The sequence below is a fragment of the Parus major genome, chromosome 7 (genome assembly GCF_001522545.3).
Source record: "Parus major isolate Abel chromosome 7, Parus_major1.1, whole genome shotgun sequence".
NCBI lineage: Eukaryota > Metazoa > Chordata > Aves > Passeriformes > Paridae > Parus > Parus major.
Window position 1 is genome coordinate 37,425,837 of NC_031776.1, and position 19,528 is coordinate 37,445,364.

Consider the following 19,528-nt stretch of genomic DNA (forward strand, 5'->3'; position numbering starts at 1 on the left):
GGGTGTGTGGGGGGTGTGGGGTGTGTGCGGGGTGTGTGAGGGTCTGCGGGGTCTGCGGGGTGTGCGAGTGCCTGCCTGGTGAGTGTCCACACTGCCACATAGAGCAAAGGCCTTGTGGTGTTTTTCTGAACTTGTTTTTTATTATAAATTGACTCAAATGTGTAGCTGTGCATTCCGTGCAGTTCTTCATGTTTACATGAAATTTTGTAAAAGTTTGCTGGCTAAGGCAGTAACAGTTGTTAACTCCTGTGCTGGGAAAGCTGGGAGAAGCCATTTCCCTAGAGCTAATTGGCATTCTTGGAAAGTTTCATGATTAAATCTGACTAGTGTGTGAGAGTGTGTCTTTTACAGTGAATGTCATGACACATATGCCAGTATATGCCATGTATTCTTAGATTAATTTTTCAGTTTAACTAACCTCATTAAGGTCAGTGGATATTATTGATGATGTTTCAAGTGAAAATCCTTTTGTTTTCCTTTTGTTTCAATTTTAAAGGAAAATACAGTTTAAAAAAAATCAGTGTTTTCTTTCTAAAATACAGATGCTTCGTAGCAAAACCAGAATTACTTGAAGTTGTTTTCACCATCTACTTGATATGGTATAGTTAGCCTGGTTGCTTTTGTGCCTTCATCGTCACAGCTATCTTCTAGAGCTGGCAGTGAAGTTCTAGGTCCAGCTGGAAGAGCATGTTGTCTTCATCCCCTGATGTGAAGGTGACCGTGTTCCTCTCACAGAGCTGTGTTCCCATGTAGTGAGGCTGAGGCTGCTGCAGGTCAGCACCAGGTTCTGCTGTTCAAGGATCTAACAGTGGATGCTGGTTTCAACACCTTGGGCTCTTAGTTTTGGTCTCTGTTACTGACTGAATTTGGTAGCATGCCTAGTGTTTACTCAGACTTGTCAGGTATTATAATTTTTCTAGTAATAATAGTAATAATTTTTTAAATTTTGAGAGAAGAATGAAGATGATTTCACAAACTGTAATTTCCAAGATTGTGACTTAAAGATTAATTGTAATCTTTAAAATAGCTTTTATAAAGAGAAAATATATTTTCCAGGCAAATATTTGAACGTCTGTCAATTTGCGAAAATTCTGAGATGAAAAAAACTTCTGCTATCTACTTTCATAGACTTCCTCCTTTTGGGATTAAGTGAGAATCAATCTTGCTGAGTAAAACCTTAAGCTACCCACAAAATTAAGAAATACATGCATTCAAGTAGGCATTGAGCTGGAGTGAAATAAAGACAGAGTTCACTAGTACTGCACATGTCTGCAAACTTTGGGGTTTATGTCACTCATGAAATTGGGCCATTGTTGAAGTAGAGCTTATGGTCAGGCTGTTCAGTTACAGTTGTTAATTTGTGGTTTTCTTCCAGTCTGCAGCTCGGGGAAAAACTTGTTGTCTACAGGTACCACTGAGTGTCAGCTGTGTCTTACGTGGTTAGAGACCCCATACTTGTCCTGGAGAGCAAGAGCTGTCCTGACGCTGGTCTGGCTCAGGGTCACTGTGAAGGGGAGGCCAGGGGACATTTCAGCTGGGCTTTTTGTGGGTTCCCCCCTCACCCCAGCTCCTCTCAGTGGTGGTGCAGAAGGTGCTGCAGTTGAGGGCCTTATAGTTCCTCTCCTAAAATTCATCCCTAAGTCTGGGCAGCTACTTCTCTCACCCACTGAGGCACTCTGTAGCAATTGTTTGCTGCACAACATCTCCAAAAGTTGAAGTGCTAGAGCTGTTTGGTGCTGGCTCCCAGCATGGGGGGTGGCTGGGGGGTGGCTGTGCAGCTGCTCCTGGATGTCCCCCTTGGCAGTTCTGGGGATAAGAACTCCTGCTGGGAGCTACGTCTCCAAGTGGTAGGATGATGCTTCTTATTTAATTAGATGTTTATACCTGAGGATGGGACAGGCAGGCCTGTGTGTGTGTATGTAAAATAATGGATGAAAGAAATGCCCTGTAAATGTTCCTGTCAGAGCAGATGGTCACAGGTTGGTGGGTGATGCCACACTGCTGGTATCAAAGAAGGAAAATGGCTGGAAATGTTTGTTTGTGAGAGTCCATTAGCAAAAGTGTGTGCCAGGGCAGAGCTGTGCTTAGCTGCTTTTGTTGCAGGTTGCCTCGTTTTGAATTTCATCTTATTATATCTGTTGTTTGCTAGAAGACATTTCAAAGCACTGTAATGATAAAATTAAATATCTTTGCATCAGAAGAACTGGGAGATTTAGAACTGGTGTCACATCTTTTGCATAGTAAGCAAAATAATAATGTGTGGCACTAGTTCTAGTGTTAACTGTGAGATTCCAAAACATCTGTGTTATTAACCTCTTCATGTTTTTATATGACAGAAATAGAATTTCAGCTTGCCAGTAACCTTTAATAGCATTGAGCTTAATACTGCTCTTGGGAGAATCATTGTGTTACGTCACTCATCAGTCCAGTGATGAACTCATTGCACTCGAACATTTCTGATTTTACTGGCAGGTGGGTTTTCCCTCCCCTAGATTTGCACAGTTACGCAGAGGATTCAAGACCCACCAGCAATTAAAAGTCTGATGGACAATTTGGTTGTACTTTTTATGCCTCTTTTAACAGTTTTCAAATATAAGACTCTTAACCTTCAACTTTTTTCCTCACAATCCAAAGCAAAGCCTGACAAAGACTCGAGCTGTTCTCCTGCAGCACAAGAATTGATGACAAGATTGGGGTTTTTACTGGGGGAAGGAATCCCAACTTCTTCTCACATGGAAGAGAAGAGCGAAGTTATGGTAGGATAATGGAATATAATATATTTAATGTTCATCCTGTTTCAGAGAGGACTAATGTTATTTCCTCTATCTGCTAGCTGCAGTTACTTGATGTCTACTCAAACACCATCCATTTTAATAGAGATACAGTAATAGAATTGGATTTTAATTTTAACTAGTGTTTGTTTTCAAGAATTCAAGACCAATTCACAATTTCAAAACACACAAACTGAATAGACTTCTCATAATTTCTGGAGGCTAAATCTAATCTACTATGATTGTGAATAACTTTTAGAATTCTGGTTGCTTTTAGTATTTAGGAGGAAATTTTTGCTTTCTTTTTTCAATAATTTCCTAGAATTGAGAGGGTCAGCCTGGGGAGAAGGGTGTGTTTCTTCCTGAGAAGTTCACTTCAATCAGACAGTTCTTCTCTGTCATTTGGGGTAGAGGGATTGGAGAGAAGCAGGTAGCTACTCTCCATATGAAACTCATCTGCTAACTAAAACTTCACAGTAATTACCAACCTCTGCTCCTCCCCCTTACTCTATCCACTTTTAGTCCCAGCCCTCCCACATTGTAGTGCATCAGTTTGGGTTTTCACACTGATAGTGAAAAATTACTAAGGCTGCAGTTCTAGGTTTTTTCAACTCAGAGAATAAATACAAGAGATGGAGGGGAGGGGTATCCAGTAAAGTGTTAAATGGAGAAGAAATCTGCTTCACTGAAGCTTTTTCCCTGAACTGTGAAATTCCCTTTTTAATTCAGAGGTCACTTTCTTAGAGTAATATGAAAGATTAAAATTCCCAATCTAGATAAAGCTTTCACTTCTTGAAGTTTTTACTTGAGAAATGGGCTCTTTGCTTTGCTCTTACTCCACTGCAGCTTGAGGTCTCTAGTTTTCAGGCCAGCAGGGTCCTGGCTGCTGTGCAGTGAGTGTTTCTTGTCTTCCCCCGGCAGTGTGCGGTGGCCAGCCGAGGTGTGAGCCCCTGTTCCACCCTCACCAGCAGCACCACATCACCCAGCACCGACAGCCCCTGCTCCACCCTCAACAGCTGTGCTGGCAAAGCAGCAGCCAACAAGGGCAGTCCCTGTGGCACCATCAGCACCCCCAGCTCCACCCTGGAGAGCAAGGACAGTGGCATTATAGGTGAGCACTTGCATTAGCGCTGCACATGGTAGAAATGACTTTCCCCTTAATTGTGCAAGTCTGAGCAGCTATTTTGTGTCACCATGTTCTATTTTACACTGTATATGGATCCCATTTTGAAAGACTGAAATCCTGGTCTTGCCTGTAACAGCTGCTGTTGTTATATGTGCATTTATCTTCTTTTGTTTTCCTGGTGCAGTTCTAATTTCTCCACTTTTTCCTTTGAAATAATTAATTTCCTCTGTTTTTCTCCATTTCTTGTTTTCTTATGCCTTTTTTCTTTTCCATTCCAGAGGTCTTAACAGTGCTTTTCATAATGGTAAAGCACAGCAGGGGTTGAAGTTGATTTAATTTCCAGCTGAGGAAACAATAATTGATGTGATTTCTTATGAGAATAGCTTAAATTAAACTGTTTGAAAAAAGCGCAGACTTCTGTGTAATTGTCATGAAAATGAAGCTAAAAGGGGGCATTGTGGAAGAGATGAAATTGTGTGATCCTCCATTGAAAGATGGCTGAGTTCAGGGTATATATGCATCTCATGTGGGGAGTCTGTGACCACTGGAGACAGCCATCCTCACAGCCCAACTGTTCCAAGCCACTTGTACCAACCAGCTGAGTATAGAAATCATTTTTACTGACCAGTTATCCTAAGAGACATTGTTTGTCATGGGTCAAAAGACTCTTGTATAAAAACTTCAGTGTTTCAGTTGAAGAAAATGATTTTGTGTACTCACTCCATGTCAGATTGATACATGATCAGCTTTGTACAAGATCTGATTTGGATGGCATGAACATCTTGATGCAAAGGAAAGCTGTATATCAGAACTGTTGCTTTTGGAAAATGAGCTCAAATGTAGATATGAACATACTAGCCATGCTTGACAAGCTTGAAATAGCCCAGGAGTATGTCCATTCTCTAAATAAGGTCAGAATGGCCTCAAGTTTGTTTAAAATAATGTACTGTCATGACAACATCATTATTGTATAACCTTGTAAGTATCAGTGTTTTAAAGAAAATATTTTAGAACAGTGATAAAAGTTTGCTTATTGAACTACTGAAAAGGAGGGATGAGTGTATGTGTGCAAGAGCAGGGGGAACTTCCTGATGGCTCCTTCAGTCAAGTACGTGTGGTTCATGGCTGTGGGAGCGTGTGGAAATCATCTGCTGCTCCTCTGCAGAGCTGCTGTTCGTGCCTCAAATTCTAGAGTTTGAACACCCCCTGTCTCTTGGCTACACATGGCAGCACCCCTTCCATCTATAAAAGCAAGAAACCAAGAAGAGGTACCTTTCTGATGAGTGACCTGTGCTTTTGCTTTTTATATACAAGTATGTCTGTGCATTCAAAATTGTTATTAGCACATGTGCATTTTAAATTATGTTTAGCAAGTATATGTTTTCTAATGTCTTTGACAGAGTTCATTCAGCTATGAAAATATCTTGCTCTTTGTGCTACTTATGTGGGCCTCCTTTGTATTTCTACTCTCTCTATGTTTGCTGCACCAGCGGACTGATGGGAAATAGGGCTTTTCTCCCTTTGTCTCCTTTTTACTTACAGTTCAGATTTCCTTTAACTTTCCAGTGTTTTAAGAGAGGCTGAGTTCTTTGCTTCTGTTGAGTTTGATGTAATAGTAGTAAAGGCAGGTTTTAAACTTCAGCAAGCAGCTAAGCAGGAGAAAAGACTGGGCTGCAGGCCAAAATAAAAGCTTTGCTGGATCCTTGCTACTGTGTCAGGATGGAAATCTTGAGCAGCCAGATTTCCTGGAGCTGCATTTCACTCCAAGAGGAATTGAAGTCCTAAAGATTTCATACTTCAGGAGGAGCCAGATTTTTTGACACAACAATAAAAATAAAATAAATTTGTCATATGGAAGTACAATCACAGTGTATGCAGAGATTAATGGAGTGCCTGGAAAGTTGGGTTTTTTCTTCTACTGCCTCTAAATTGTGTCATATGATTGGTATTTCTTAGAATGCAAACTGTTGAATTGAGGCATCCAATCTTCTGTTTCTTAGGAACATGAGCCTAAGCTGGAAGAATGCAGAGTTGTACAAGTACCTCACCATCCTGCACGTCTGAAGCTGCAGTACAGCTGGTGTGCAAAAAAAGTTGGTCCTTCCTTGACTGGACCAGGCTCAGCATTGCAGGAGCCACCCCTGTGGTTGCATTTTGTTAGCAGTCCAGTATGCCAGAATGTTTTCCCTAAGGAATGAGCCAGGTGACTGTAGAATAGCCACAAATATGGCTTTAACTTTAAAATTGGTAGCCTGTGAAGGACCCAGAGTTCACACCAATATTACAGTTTGAGCTGGTATTGATTTTTTTTTGATTTTTTTTTTTATCTTGATGCTCTTTCATCCTATTTTGTATTTTCCTCTGCTGCATTAAAGTGGTCAAAGTGCATTGAGTGTTGGCTTAACATTTAATAAATATTCGTTGTTCAGTTATTTTGTGAGAGTTTAATGTAAGTAACTGAAAAACCTTTAAATTAAACAGAATAGTTTTAGTCACTAGTATTAGTCATACAAAAAAGTATATATCTAATTGGTGAAGGAGGTTATTACAGTTTTATCAACCTTTACTCAAGTAGGTCTTCAGGAATATAAAGTCTTCACGTTACTGCAGGAGGCCTTGATTAAACACAATCTCAGACAAATACAGACACACTGACAACCCTCAGCGATCAGTCTGGAACATTTGGATCCTGCTGGGTGAAGCAGTTGGTGTTGTTCTCACCAAGGGAGTCCCTGTGGCAGCAGAAACTGCCCTGCTGTGCCACAGCATCCAAAAGCACCTCGGTGGCCTTATCTGCCTTTTAGCTGAAGGTCTCTCTGGGTCTGTGTTGCTTATTGCCTAGCATATGAAATTTTCCTAGCAGAAAAAGCCCTCTTTCCTTCCAAGCCTTTATTAGCCTCTGATTTATACTGCAGCACTCTTTAAAAACATTAATCAGTATGTTTAATATGATCTGAAATTTTATTACCATTCTCTGCTGGTTCTGATTCATCATGCATCTACTCCTGTTTGCTCTTTCTGACAGTGAAATGTAGTAGGTGCTTAAGAAAGGAACAATAAATAGCTTACTTGCTGGAAGGTTTCTGTCAAGATTACTTTTCTAAGTATATGAGTACAGGCTGATTGTCATCCTGATGTGATTATGTATTTTAGGTGAGACAGACCTGTGAACAACTTTGAACTTTTGTCATTTATGTTTCACAATGCCATTTGAGAAAGAAAATTCTAATGTGTCTGCCATATTCTTCTCACTTTACTTGTTTGTTTTCCCTCTTTTTTAGCCACTATAACAAGTTCATCAGAAAATGATGATCGTAGTGGATCCAGCTTAGAATGGAGTAAGGATGGGAGTCTCAGAGCTGGAAAACACCAAGGCATCAGCTGTGATAGAAGAACAGATAATTGTTCACCAGTTGCAGAAGAGGAAGCCATTGGATCTTCTGAGAATTTGCCTAAAGAAGTACCAACAGGAGAGGGTCCCCTTCCCTACACTCAGAGTTCTGCTTCTTTAATAATGCCTCGTCCAAACTCTGTTGCAGGTAAAGTCCTGAGGTCAAAACCCAAGGGTGTTCTAAATGAATAGGACATTTCTTTTGAGTCTTTCTGTTGTTAGTATGGAAGCGTCTTGGTAGGATAAAACGAAAAAAGCCTATGGTCTGGACTGAACTGATGAGCATTACCTAAGTTGTTTAAAACTGTCATCCAGAAGGCTTTTACCATGCTTTTTGGTAGGTGTTGATTAGGTCAGGACTTTTGAGACACTTCAGAAGTCCTTCAGTTATTCCAGGACTCTGCCGAATGATAGGTGGTGTATTGGCAGGTAATACCCAAACCTGTTCTAGCACTTCTCACCTCGCTGATGTGATTGTTCCCACAGTAAAAAAGGAAACTGTCTCTATGGGAGAACTGAAGACCTTTTAAACAGGGAAAAACTCAACTAAATCTTTAGTGAACTTGATTGAAATGCATTTGTTACATGTTACAACATGAATGACTTTGTTGCAATTGTCTAGAAAAACTTTTCTGTAAGTAATGAAAAATGAAGGACTGTAATAAATAATATCATTCTTTGTAACTTGTGTTGAGAGAAAAATAAGCTTTGGTTCTTTAACACTCTAGCAACAAGTTCAACGAAATTGGAAGATTTGAGTTATTTGGACGGACAAAGAAATACTCCTTTACGAACTTCAATTCGCTTACCTTGGCACAACACCGCTGGTGGAAGAGTGCAGCAGGAAGGTAAAGGCAGAGATGTTTACACCTGCATCTGTGGCACAGGCACACATCCCTTCACCCTCTGGAGCGTGGCTGGGCTGTGAGCTGTGCCAGCAGCCCTGTCACACAGTGTTACTGTGGAGTGCTCCTGACAAGCCACTCTGCATATCTGCCAACAAGATGCTTGCTTACAGTTTTTCCTGCACAATGCTGTGGTTCAGAGATGGAATGTGTGTGCATCTGTTACAACCAATAACAATTAAAGGAAGAAAAATTTAAGTGAACTGCTAGTAAAACTGATCTTGAGGACTGTATGTAGATATTATGCTGCTCTCTTCTATTTATGGCTTTCCACAGTCATAGATTAATGCTGAAACAGAAGTTGTGTAACATTACGTTTGGCTAATGAATCTTTAGAGCGTATTGTTGATGAATATTATTGCTCCTGTAAATTTTAATGTATTTTATGCAATCAAACCCAAATTCTTCCCTAAGTTACCAGGTTTCCCAGATGTATATGTCAAAGTAATCAAAGGTGTAACTACTGTTCCTGTGACTTGAAAAGTACAGAAAAACAAGGTTGTAATTTTTTTTGTATTAAGGGGTTTTTTTTAAACAGAAGATGATATTATTCTCTGTACCTTTTTCTGTTTCTCTGTAAATGTCTTTACAGATTTGAAGACCTAACACTGATGCTCAGCACATACTTAATTCTAAACTGAAAAATGATGCTTCCCCATTTATAGAATTATTAATGCATTTTTAATAAAATCTTTTGTATTCTACAACTTACTAACTTGAATTCAGTTGTAAAATATTAGATTATACCTGTAGCTTCTTTTCTCTAAAATTTAATTAATACAAAAATTATGGAGATGGACCTGAACTGAGGCAATCAGATTATGTTTTCATGATGAAAGCACTAGAATGTCTGATTATGACTGATAGTAGCAAAGCTTCTAAATTATGTTACCTTTTGAAACCATGCTGTTTGACTGCATGTCAAGTTTCTTCTAATAAACTTTTCTCCCTGACGTGTCTTTTCAGCTCGTTTCATCCCCTATAAGCCTCAGGACATTTTACTGAAGCCACTGTTGTTTGAGGTGCCAAGCATAACCACAGATTCAGTGTTTGTTGGAAGAGAATGGCTGTTTGACACCATTGAAGAAAAACTGCAGAATCCTGAGCCAGCAGAGAACAGGGGAGCAGTCATTACTGGAAATGTGGGATTTGGGAAGACTGCAGTCATTTCACGGCTGGTGGCACTCAGCTGCCATGGAAGTCGCATGAGACAAATCGCCTCCAACAGCCCGAGTTCATCTCCTAAAAGTATGTTCCTTCTCTGGGTGATGGTCTGGGTTAATGTGCTGACATCAGGAGTCACATGTTTGCTTTTTTGGCTTAAGGTAGTCAGGCATCATGAAGTCTTTAGAAAACACTTTTTTCTAGCAAAGGCAGGAGTTAAAATTTAGTGTTGTGACAAATACCTTCAATGTGACATGAAGTGGGCTCAGCCTGTCAGAGAGGTGGTAACACAGAGGCAGTGTGCAGGATCTCTTCCTTATGCCAGGCAGTGTGTACCCCAGACTCTGAGGATGTGTCTGCAGCAGCTTCGTCTCTCACGAGTTTGGAAAGGGAGCAGTGAGTGTTTCTTTCCTTCTGTGTACCCACTATGTATGCTTTCCATAGAATTTTTGTAGAGGTGAGACTAAAGCTATGGAGAAGCCCCTTGTCTGCTACTGGGATCCATAGCATCCTGTCAGCAGACCAGTCCAGTGCCTACACTAACTGGAGGGATGGTGTGACTGTCATTACCTGCTGTTTGCCCAGCTGATGGCTGACACTTCAAATGTTATTAGTACTAATAATGACAATGATAAATTTCCCAAGAGTTCGGTCATATAGTAACTACTAGTTTAAATGAGACTTTGTATGTGTAATTTTCTGAAGGAAACTTTTCACATCAGCATGGTTTTGCTTTCAGTAATTCTGTAGTTTTGATCTAAAAGTCAGTTGAGTTGCTTTAAAGTCTTAAAGTTGCAAATGTGTGCCTGTATTTATCAGATTAGTTGCAGGCTTATTTTATAATGGTATTGCTCAGTTTCAATTTTTACTCTAGCACTAAGGTAATCTGTGGTGTTTTCTTAGAAGGCAATCTGCTATTAGCAAATTTGGTCTCTCTTGTATTTGTTACCTTTTAAAAGCAGGTGGTGACTCCTGTCAGGAGATTCCCTTGAGCCAGTTACCCCCATGTGCCCCTTTGTCGGGTGACACCAATACAATGAAAACTCTGGCTTGTCCTGGTACTCCTGAATACAAAACTCAGACAGGGGATTCTGTGAGACGCCTCGCTTCCAAGGTGAGTTTCACTTCCTAAGAGAAGGACACAACCTCTAACCTGGGGTCAGTTTGCTTTGCAGAGCCCCCCAGGAGGCTGCATGTGGTGCTGGGAGAGGGGCAGCACCTGGGCACCTCTGCATGATGGTTGGTGAAATCAGCTGCCTGCTGCTTGTACCTGAATCCTGTGTGGTCTTACAAAGAGTTTACCCTAACAATTTCTCATCAGTTTTGTGTGGGTGTGGGAGGTTGGGATCCTTTCCTTGCCAAAGGGGCTGCACATTTTCTACAGACAGCTGCTCAGTGTACCTTTCAAAAGCAAAATTCGGGGCGGGGGGAGGTGGGAAAGATAAAATGTTTGGTTATGATTGGCTGTGATACAGGTTGAGTCTGAGTGTAGTTTTATTTTCCATACTCTGACAGTCTGAAGTAGTTTTTGTATTAGATTAATGTTAGGTGTTTGATTTTTTGGCCTAGGTAGTAAAATTAATGATTGTCTGAATTGCATTATTTTATATGAATAATTGTAGGGAAAACACGAGCTCTTTAAAGGGATACATATTCATTTGAAGCAGTGGTATGAAAACCACTGAAGTGCAGGCTCTTTCTTCACTGTGAACACCACGTTTTCCTTGTGGTTTGTTTTGGGGGTTTTTTCCCCCAAAGAAACATGGTTACATCCTGGTATATTTTTAAATAATACACAGCTTTGGAATACTCGGAATAAAGCCAGTTTTCGTATTTCTCCTCTTGCTTCTGTAAGCATGTCTTTAATGTTGTCTGTCATTTACTTTTGCCTGATGGTCAGATTAGTCCTTTGGTCGTTCCAGTGTGGAACATGGTGGTGTTAAATTCCAGCTCCTAACTAGGTTACCTAGTCAGACTCTCAGGTTACTTTTCTGGTGCTCAGTTAATCAGCTCCTTACCCACTGTATCCAAATGCCAGGAACTGAAATAGTTACATTTTCCTGCCAGAATCTGACACTTTGATTTCTTCTCCTCTCTGCATACCCTGCAAGGTCATAAACCATATTTCATTGCCTTCCTCTCTGTGTTTGACCCAGGCTGTCAAAGACTGTTACAGCATGGGATCTAACACTGAAAAGGATTTTGTAGGTTGAGAGAGAAATTTAATAACACTTTATCGTAACTAGTAACCAACTAAAATTTTGAAAGGGTAATGAATGGTTTTTACTTTGTAATTCTGCAGGTCGTTGCTTATCATTACTGCCAGGCTGATAACACATACACGTGTCTGGTCCCTGAGTTTGTGCACAGCGTGGCAGCTTTGCTTTGCCGCTCACATCAGTTAACAGCATACAGAGATCTCCTGATCAGAGAGCCTCACCTGCAGAGCATGCTGAGCCTCAGGTCTTGTGTGCAGGATCCAGCAGCAGCTTTTAAAAGGGGAGTGTTGGAACCACTTTCAAACCTCAGGAGAGGTATGTTAAACAGAAAGTGACTTGGAAATGGATCTAAACTGCATGAAGAGTGGAGAAAAATATTAAAAATAAATAAAACAGAAGATTCCTGGAGAAAGGGATCCCTGAATTGTGTTAGTTGTTTGTAACAATAATAGATCGGTTTTGAGCAGTTGATTAGTTTTTAAATTCTGTGAAACTTATTAAAGGTGATAGAAACTTTATATTTACTTTTTTGCCAGAAGATGGGAAGACAGCTATTAGCTTGAAGTTAAGGCTGGCGCATTCACATTAAAGGATTTTTTTTTTTTTTTAGATGCATTTGAGTTTTGTCACATCCTTTCTAATTTTCTGGGCTAAACATCTGCAAAGTGGATGTGGGTTTTGCTTGGTTTTAAAACAGATGTAGCAGTTTTCCAACAATCACAGAATGTCCTGAGCTGAAAAGGACCCATCAGGATCATCAGTGCAGCCCCTGGCCCTGCCCAGAGCCCCCAACAACCCCACCCTGGGCATCCCTGGCAGCGCTGTCCAAACACTCCTGGAGCTCTGGGGAGTTCTGGCAGCCTTGGGGTCGTTCCCTGGGGAGCCTGGGCAGTGCCAGCACCTCTGGGGGAAGAACCTTTCCCTGATCTCCACCAAAACCCTCCTCTGACACAGCTACAGCCCTTTGTTCGAGTATGATGTGTAAAAGAAAACATGCAGCAACATGATTTTTGTATTTAATAAAACCCTAGCAAACTCCTCTTGAAAACAGCTGCTTCTCAGCATATGCCAGCTTGAGCAGATACCTGATCCGTGGCAGAATGGGGGCTTTGCCTGCAAATGTACACAGTATGTCATTCCTGTTAAAACTCTTTTTAATCTCCTAAACAATGCTTAAATGCCATAAGATATACTGGTATGCACAAAGTTTTTTTGTTTCTTGACATACAGAATTTGAGAATAAAAATGTATCACTTTAAGGGAGAATGTGTTTTTATCCTTTCCATTTTTGTTTTCAAATTTCAGAGCAGAAGATCCCTGAGGAAGACTACATCATTTTGGTAGATGGTTTAAATGATGCTGAATTTCATAAACCTGATTATGGTGACACAATTTCTTCATTTATCACAAGTATAATTTATAAGTTTCCTCCCTGGCTGAAGCTTATTGTGACAGTAAGAACTAATTTCCAGGTAAAAACACCTTGTAATGCTTTTCTTACACTCAAAGACCAAATGATGATTTATATTGGTGCAGCTGCATTATTATGAAAAATACTGGGTTTAGAGGAACTCAGAGGCTCTTGGATTTTTTTCCTTCCTTCGTTCTATGTTTATTTGCAGTGCACAGTTACAATATTGGAAGCCTTTTCCATTGTGAATCAGTATTGCAGCTGTCAGTAGTGCTGATAATACGAAAAAAGATGAAATTTGAGTCTGTTCCCTTGTACCTCAGGAGTGCAGTGTTAGGGTGCAGGTGTGCTTCAGTACAGCCTCTGAGAAATTATTTCTTCTCTTCCTTCTTACCACTAGCACTGAGAGTGTTTAACTGCCTGAAGAGTTTATTTCACTTTCTATTTCTCAACTAAATTTTTGGCTTTAAGAAGGGATTTTTGTCGTAGGGACAATCCCTTCTCTGGAGACTGGAGAAGCGTGTCTTTGCTTAAAACATCTCACTAGTCCAGAAGTGCAGCTCTTTGAAATTCATTTAATTACATAAAGTGGAATAGAGTTCCTTTTTGTGTTGTTGAACTCTGGAGATGTTTGTTAAACCTTTCTAATACATGACTCTATGTAAGAAGTTCCTGGTTCTCAAACTTCAATTTTAGAAATTTTAAAGTAAAACTGTAGAAGTTACTTTATGCATAAAGTTTAAGTTAGAAGTTACAGAAGTGTTTCTTTAAAATAAAGATGTTTTGGACCTTTATTTACATAAACATAAAAGTATTCTGTGTAATAGAAACACGAAAGTGTGTTCAGGTGAAGTGTCTGTGCTGTACTTGGTACTTGCACCTTCAGGCACATGGGGCTGGCGATCTGTGCACTGCACTTTTCTGCTGTGTTGACACTGGAAGGTGAAATAAGGGGAGTCTTTTCTCTCTTGTCATTTGTGATACTTAATAAAATGTTCCTGCCTAATAGATCATTCCTTTTGCCTCCCCCTTTCCCTGCCCTTAGGGTCCAATTCTGGTGGCTGTTTTCCATTTCCTTAACTTTGAAGTGGTGATTTCTCACTCCCTTCAGTTGTTGAGTTTGATCAGTGAAATATTTGAGACTTTCCTATGAAAAATGATAAAATGTAGAAATACTGTTCTGCCTCTTATGAGGAGGCAATATTTGCAAAACCATCTCAGGGGTGCTGAATTCCTTTCTAATCTGGTATCACTACAGAAGGGAAATGTAGCAGAGATGCATCATTGACTTCTCAGTGCTGGAATACTGTAATGTCTTTGGGTTTTCTTCCTTTTTTTCCTCCTTTCTCCCTCACAGGAAGTGGTAAGTTCACTACCGTTTATCGCAATATCCCTGGACAGTTTTCCAGACAACAAAGGAATTCATGATGATTTGAATGCTTATATTCAGTACAGAATTAATAACAGTCAGGAAATTATAAACAACATGTCTTTAAATGGAAAAGCTGATGCAGCTACAATTGGGAAAGTGAGTAACCACCTGATGATGAGAAGCCTGGGATCTTATCTGTATTTGAAACTCACTCTGGATCTTTTCCAAAAAGGTCATTTAGTAATCAAAAGTGCAAGCTACAAGGTTGTTCCTGTGTCTCTGTCAGAGCTGTACTTACTGCAGTGCAATATGAAGTTCATGACAAACTCTGCTTTTGAGCGAGCTCAGCCCATATTGAATGTGGCATTGGCATCCCTGCATCCCATGACAGATGAACAGATTTTCCAGGCTATTAATGCAGGACAAATAAACAGTGAACAACAGTGGGAAGACTTCAGCCAGAGGATGGAAGCCCTTTCGTGTTTTCTGATCAGAAGACGTGACAAAACACGCATGTTCTGCCATCCTTCCTTCAGGGAATGGCTTGTCTGGAGAGCAGAAGGTGAAAATACTGACTTCTTATGTGAGCCAAGGTAAATTAAAACTGCAGTAATTCATGTTCAAATAACTGAAATTAGGTTTTGTATATTTGATTGCAACAGAGAGGAAAGAGTGATGTTAAAATACAAGAACACCTAATTTTTTTCCAAAATAAAAACTTCTATATATTTAGAGGTAATACGACTTACGATTCAAAGTTTACAATGCATAATTGACTCTACAGAACAGAAATAATACCAGGAGTGTTTTATCTTCAAAATTTGCTGTTTTTCATTTTGCATTGTTTCATTATGGAAGTAATTATGTGTAGGTGTGATGGTATGTTTCAGTAGTCTGACAAAGTTGAACTGTTATAACAGGCATAAAGATGTGTTAGAATATTTACTGAAATGCAGTTATAAAAGTGTTTCTCTCCTAATCCTTTTTATTAGGAATGGACATGCTCTACTGGCTTTCATGTTTTCTCGACAGGAGGGAAAGTTGAACCGCCAACAAACTATGGAACTTGGCCATCATATACTTAAAGCTCATATTTTCAAGGTAAAGCTTGCAGCTTTGTAGGCTTTATGATCTATCTGTATGAATGCATCATAGAGATTCTCCTCTGACTTGCTTGAATAATTTATTCGGAGCTTATGCAAAATATTTTGTAGTGCTGTCAATCCAGATTTTATTGCTTTTTGTACTGAGTTGTAGATTAAAATAGGATTTCTAATTCTATAGAAAGATTTCCTGTTATATCATTTCTGTTAGGGTCTCAGTAAAAGGACCGGAATTTCTTCCAGTCATCTCCAAGCCTTGTGGATTGGTTATAGTACTGATGGACTGTCAACAGCCCTGGCTTCTCTAAGAAACATCTACACACCCAACGTGAAGGTAAGAACATGAGCAGGGCTGGACAGGCAGTGCTTTGTGTGCCACTGCTGCTGGCACTGGGCAGGGGAATGCTGAAGCCAGTGTAACTCGTCAGCAGAAAAGCACCTGGATCTGAATTCTTTTGTGACAAGCCTTCATGTACTTTGGTAAGCTGTTGCTAAAGTTCAAAACAAGTTTTCCTTGATAGTATTGATGGAAAGAAGGGCTTTTCCTTTTTTTTCCTTTCTTCTTCTGTAGCTGTGCTCTGTAGTACAGGTGAGTGTGTGGGTGCACTTTTGGGGGTTAGATGTCCCACGTGGACAGAGCTCAGCACTCTTTGCTTCTGTGCAAAAGTGTCAATTGTGAAAGGGGGAAATACTGTGAGAAGAAAGGATTTAAAATACCACAACTTTGCACTAGTATTTGAATGCCTAGATGATGGATAGTGAAATCCAATCAATCAGTTGGAATTCGAGCCAACTGCTAGGGCTTTTGACTGGAAGTCTGTGTGTACATAAACACACATGCATGCTCTAGCCATTTCTTTGAGACTTTATGCAACCTGATTATCTCTTAACGGAGGTAGTTGCAGAGTAGCAGCAAGTCACACATGAAGCTGGGATGAGAGTAGTGAGTTTCAGAGGAGAGAAAAGTCTTCTCTTAGGAGTGCAGTGCTCAGTAATACAATAATGTATTTACTAGGAGAAGATTTTAAACTGGTATATTGCTGTACATGTGTTAAAGTTGGTGTCTGCCAATAAAATCTGCATCAAAATTGGGGAGTAACAAATGAGTACCTGATCAAGATGTCAAATTCAGACAAATATGATGAAAACATTGTTGTGTTTAAATTAAATTTTAGGTGAGTCGGCTGCTAATTTTGGCAGGAGCAAATGTGAATTACAGGACTGAAGTACTGAATAATGCTCCAGTGCTGTGTGTTCAGTCACACCTTGGACACGAAGAAGTGGTCACTCTTTTACTCGAGTTTGGAGCTGCTGTTGATGGAAGTTCAGAGAACGGGATGACAGCCCTCAGTTACGCAGCTGCTGCAGGTCACATGAACATCGTGTCACTGCTGTGCAGAAAAGGTGCAAAGGTAAGCTGGTGCACAAAGATTGCCAAACCTGAAGCCAGAGAAGAGTCATACAAAGAAAGGCCTAAAAAAGCTGTTATTGATTATTTAAGCGTATAAATTATCAGACATAGGGTTGAGGGGTGAGTCCAGACTTCTCCAGTGAAGCATTTTGCATGCACCACTGGTCCCAACCCTTTGGCGGAGCCATTCAGCCGGTTTTGGGTGCCCCTCACTGTGCACTTTCATGACCTGTTGTCATCAGCTTGTCCAGTGATAGTTACTGAGATAGTGCTGGAGCCCTCTAAAGTTGAGGTCAAGGGCATCCCCAGCTCTCCTCACCCACCCTCTGATCCCCTCAGAGCCGCTGGCTGTCCAGCAGGCTACACACGATCTCCCCTTGGCAAGCCCGTGCTGACTGGTCCCGCTCGCCTCGTCCTTCCTGTGCTGGGCAGTGCTCTCTGCACTGGGATTAGTTTTTCCATCACCTGCCCAGCTGCTCAGATAAGGCTATTGGGCTTGTAATTCCCCAGAAGTCCCTCATTGTCCTGGGAGTCAGGAGTGAGAGCTGCTCTCTCGCAGTGGCTTGAAGCGTCTCCTCTCCACAGCCTTTCACACATCTTTTAACCTCAGACGTTCCCTTCATCCCCCTTCAGGCTGACCTTGCAGACAAGAAGGGCCAGTGTGCTTTGGTCCATAGTGCACTGAGAGGGCATTGTGGAATCCTCCAGTTCTTGCTCGGCCTGGTTTGGGTGACTCCCTCCCGGGAACAGGATTCACTGAGGAAGCGCCAGGCACTGCAACAAGCTCTCACAGCAGCTGCCAGCATGGGGCACTGCCAGGTGGGTTGGGAATTCAGGTACTTCCAGATCTGTTTGAAATCATCAGAATTGTACAACTGTGCTTGCAGCTATTTTTAAAAGAGGCTAGGAAAGAATTGTTGACACTTCTGATATTTATCATAGCATGTATTAGAAGCTGGTTTTAAATGCTCTAGCTGAGTATCTGATAATACAGTTTGCTTTAGAATTTGTTTAATTTTCTGTCTACCTTCTCCCCTCTATTCTTGAAAGTAGTCCTAAACCTCAAGTGGTGGTGATGATTTTCTGTATCACTGATCCACCCAAGTATGTTTCTACTTCAGGTTGAATTTTTTCTTCCAATTTTCCATGGCATGCAATTGCACAGGCTTCAGTTTTTAGCTTGATGTACATGTCAACTTACAGACTTCAGCTCAGTGTCACTTTAGATAGAAATTGGGGAAGGAACACTGAAATACATATGAATTACTTAAAATGCTTTAGATATTCAGGAAATACAAGTACGTCTTCTGTTCATTGGGAAAATAAACTATAACTTTGATAGAAAAGTAATGGGTAAGCAAAGATACATGAATAAAGATCAGCTAGGCTAGGGGTCTTAGTTATGGAGTAAGTGATGTACCAATGTGGAGACAAAATCTCATCTTCAATGAAGCTGTTTGAATACTTACTTCTTTTAAATCTATTTTTAAATTGCTATAAAGAGTGTGATCTTTGAAGTTGATTAGATGAGCCAAATACAGAAATGTCTATGTGCAGTTAATTATAATTATTATATAGTTATTATATTATGTGGTATATAAGTCATCAGTGTCTTAGAATATAAACTTGAGGATTCTGAGCTATGGTTAACTTGGATGAATGGATAGTTCCTTAATTCTTGTGAAAGTTCTTGTTTGCTGTCCACTGATTAAATGAAAGCAGTCAACTCCTGAATATCAGCAAAAGAGATCACATTAATCATAAATACATACCTGAAAAATGTCCATCTTTCTCTGTTTTTAAGACATTAAGAAGCTGAATTCTTAGCTAAAGAAGATCTGTATGTTTCATGAATTTTAATAAATTATGTCCTAGCATTTTGAATTCTAGGATTTTCCATACATGGTGTACAACAGTTGTCAGACAGCCTGAAAACACCCAGATCCTTTCTCCTTTCCTGCCTTTGTTTTTTCCTGTAGCATCCCAAACTTTGTTAGTGTGGTTCTCCTCCCTCACCTGTTGACTGCAGACTCAGGGACCATGTGCCCCATTAGAAAATCTGTTTAAAATTAGAGAATCTATTTTAAATTTGTCATTAGAAAAAGTTCTAATAATCTTTTAGCATGTGGTTTCAAAACACAGATTTCCTTAATATACTAGAAACACAGCAAAACTTAATTAAAAGCTTACTTGGGCTTTAAAAATTGCCATTTATCAACATACGCTTAGACCATTCTGGGAAGAAATTTAGAAAAACAGGTAAGATATAACCAATGTGGAAGGAAGAATCTAGGTATCACCATTTTACAAAATGTATGCAAACATTCTCATTTTCGCTCACTTGTTTTAGATGATATTCTAAATCATATCTGAGTTTCCTTACTGAACTGGAATGTTTTATTTTTGTTTGTATTATTTTGTTTATTTAAAATAAAAAATCTGATTGTTTATTTTAATTATTCTGTTCTATATAGGGCCACATGGAAGCTCATTAAATCATATTTATGCCAAACAACAAATTCACAAAAGAGCACTGGGCTTTTTTAAATGTTCTCAATAACATTCACTTGCCTTCAAGTAGTTCTAAAATCTGACTGAATTTGTTTTGAGCAATACTGATTTTCTTTTCTATTGATTATATACATTGAGAGAGAA

At 39.9% G+C, this 19,528-nt stretch overlaps 1 protein-coding gene across 9 annotated transcripts in view; it reads left to right on the plus strand.

The window, feature by feature from the left end:
* The window catches only part of TANC1 (tetratricopeptide repeat, ankyrin repeat and coiled-coil containing 1), a 60,161-nt gene that overhangs the window by 31,184 nt on the left and 9,449 nt on the right, over window positions 1-19,528 (plus strand). For 5 of the 9 annotated variants that reach the window (XM_015634146.1, XM_015634149.1, XM_015634152.3 and 2 more), the window contains 13 exons: window positions 2,635-2,756; window positions 3,693-3,882; window positions 7,179-7,436; window positions 8,017-8,136; window positions 9,160-9,441; window positions 10,317-10,471; window positions 11,660-11,891; window positions 12,882-13,048; window positions 14,345-14,952; window positions 15,352-15,460; window positions 15,674-15,796; window positions 16,638-16,874; window positions 17,507-17,692. In XM_015634146.1, coding sequence (XP_015489632.1) covers window positions 2,635-2,756; window positions 3,693-3,882; window positions 7,179-7,436; window positions 8,017-8,136; window positions 9,160-9,441; window positions 10,317-10,471; window positions 11,660-11,891; window positions 12,882-13,048; window positions 14,345-14,952; window positions 15,352-15,460; window positions 15,674-15,796; window positions 16,638-16,874; window positions 17,507-17,692 — 2,789 coding nt within the window. Of the gene's footprint in view, window positions 1-66; window positions 2,757-3,692; window positions 3,883-7,178; window positions 7,437-8,016; window positions 8,137-9,159; window positions 9,442-10,316; window positions 10,472-11,659; window positions 11,892-12,881; window positions 13,049-14,344; window positions 14,953-15,351; window positions 15,461-15,673; window positions 15,797-16,637; window positions 16,875-17,506; window positions 17,693-19,528 lie in introns of those variants that run through there. The other 4 variants (XM_015634153.3, XM_015634148.1, XM_033515888.1 and 1 more) reach the window with 4 other exon arrangements.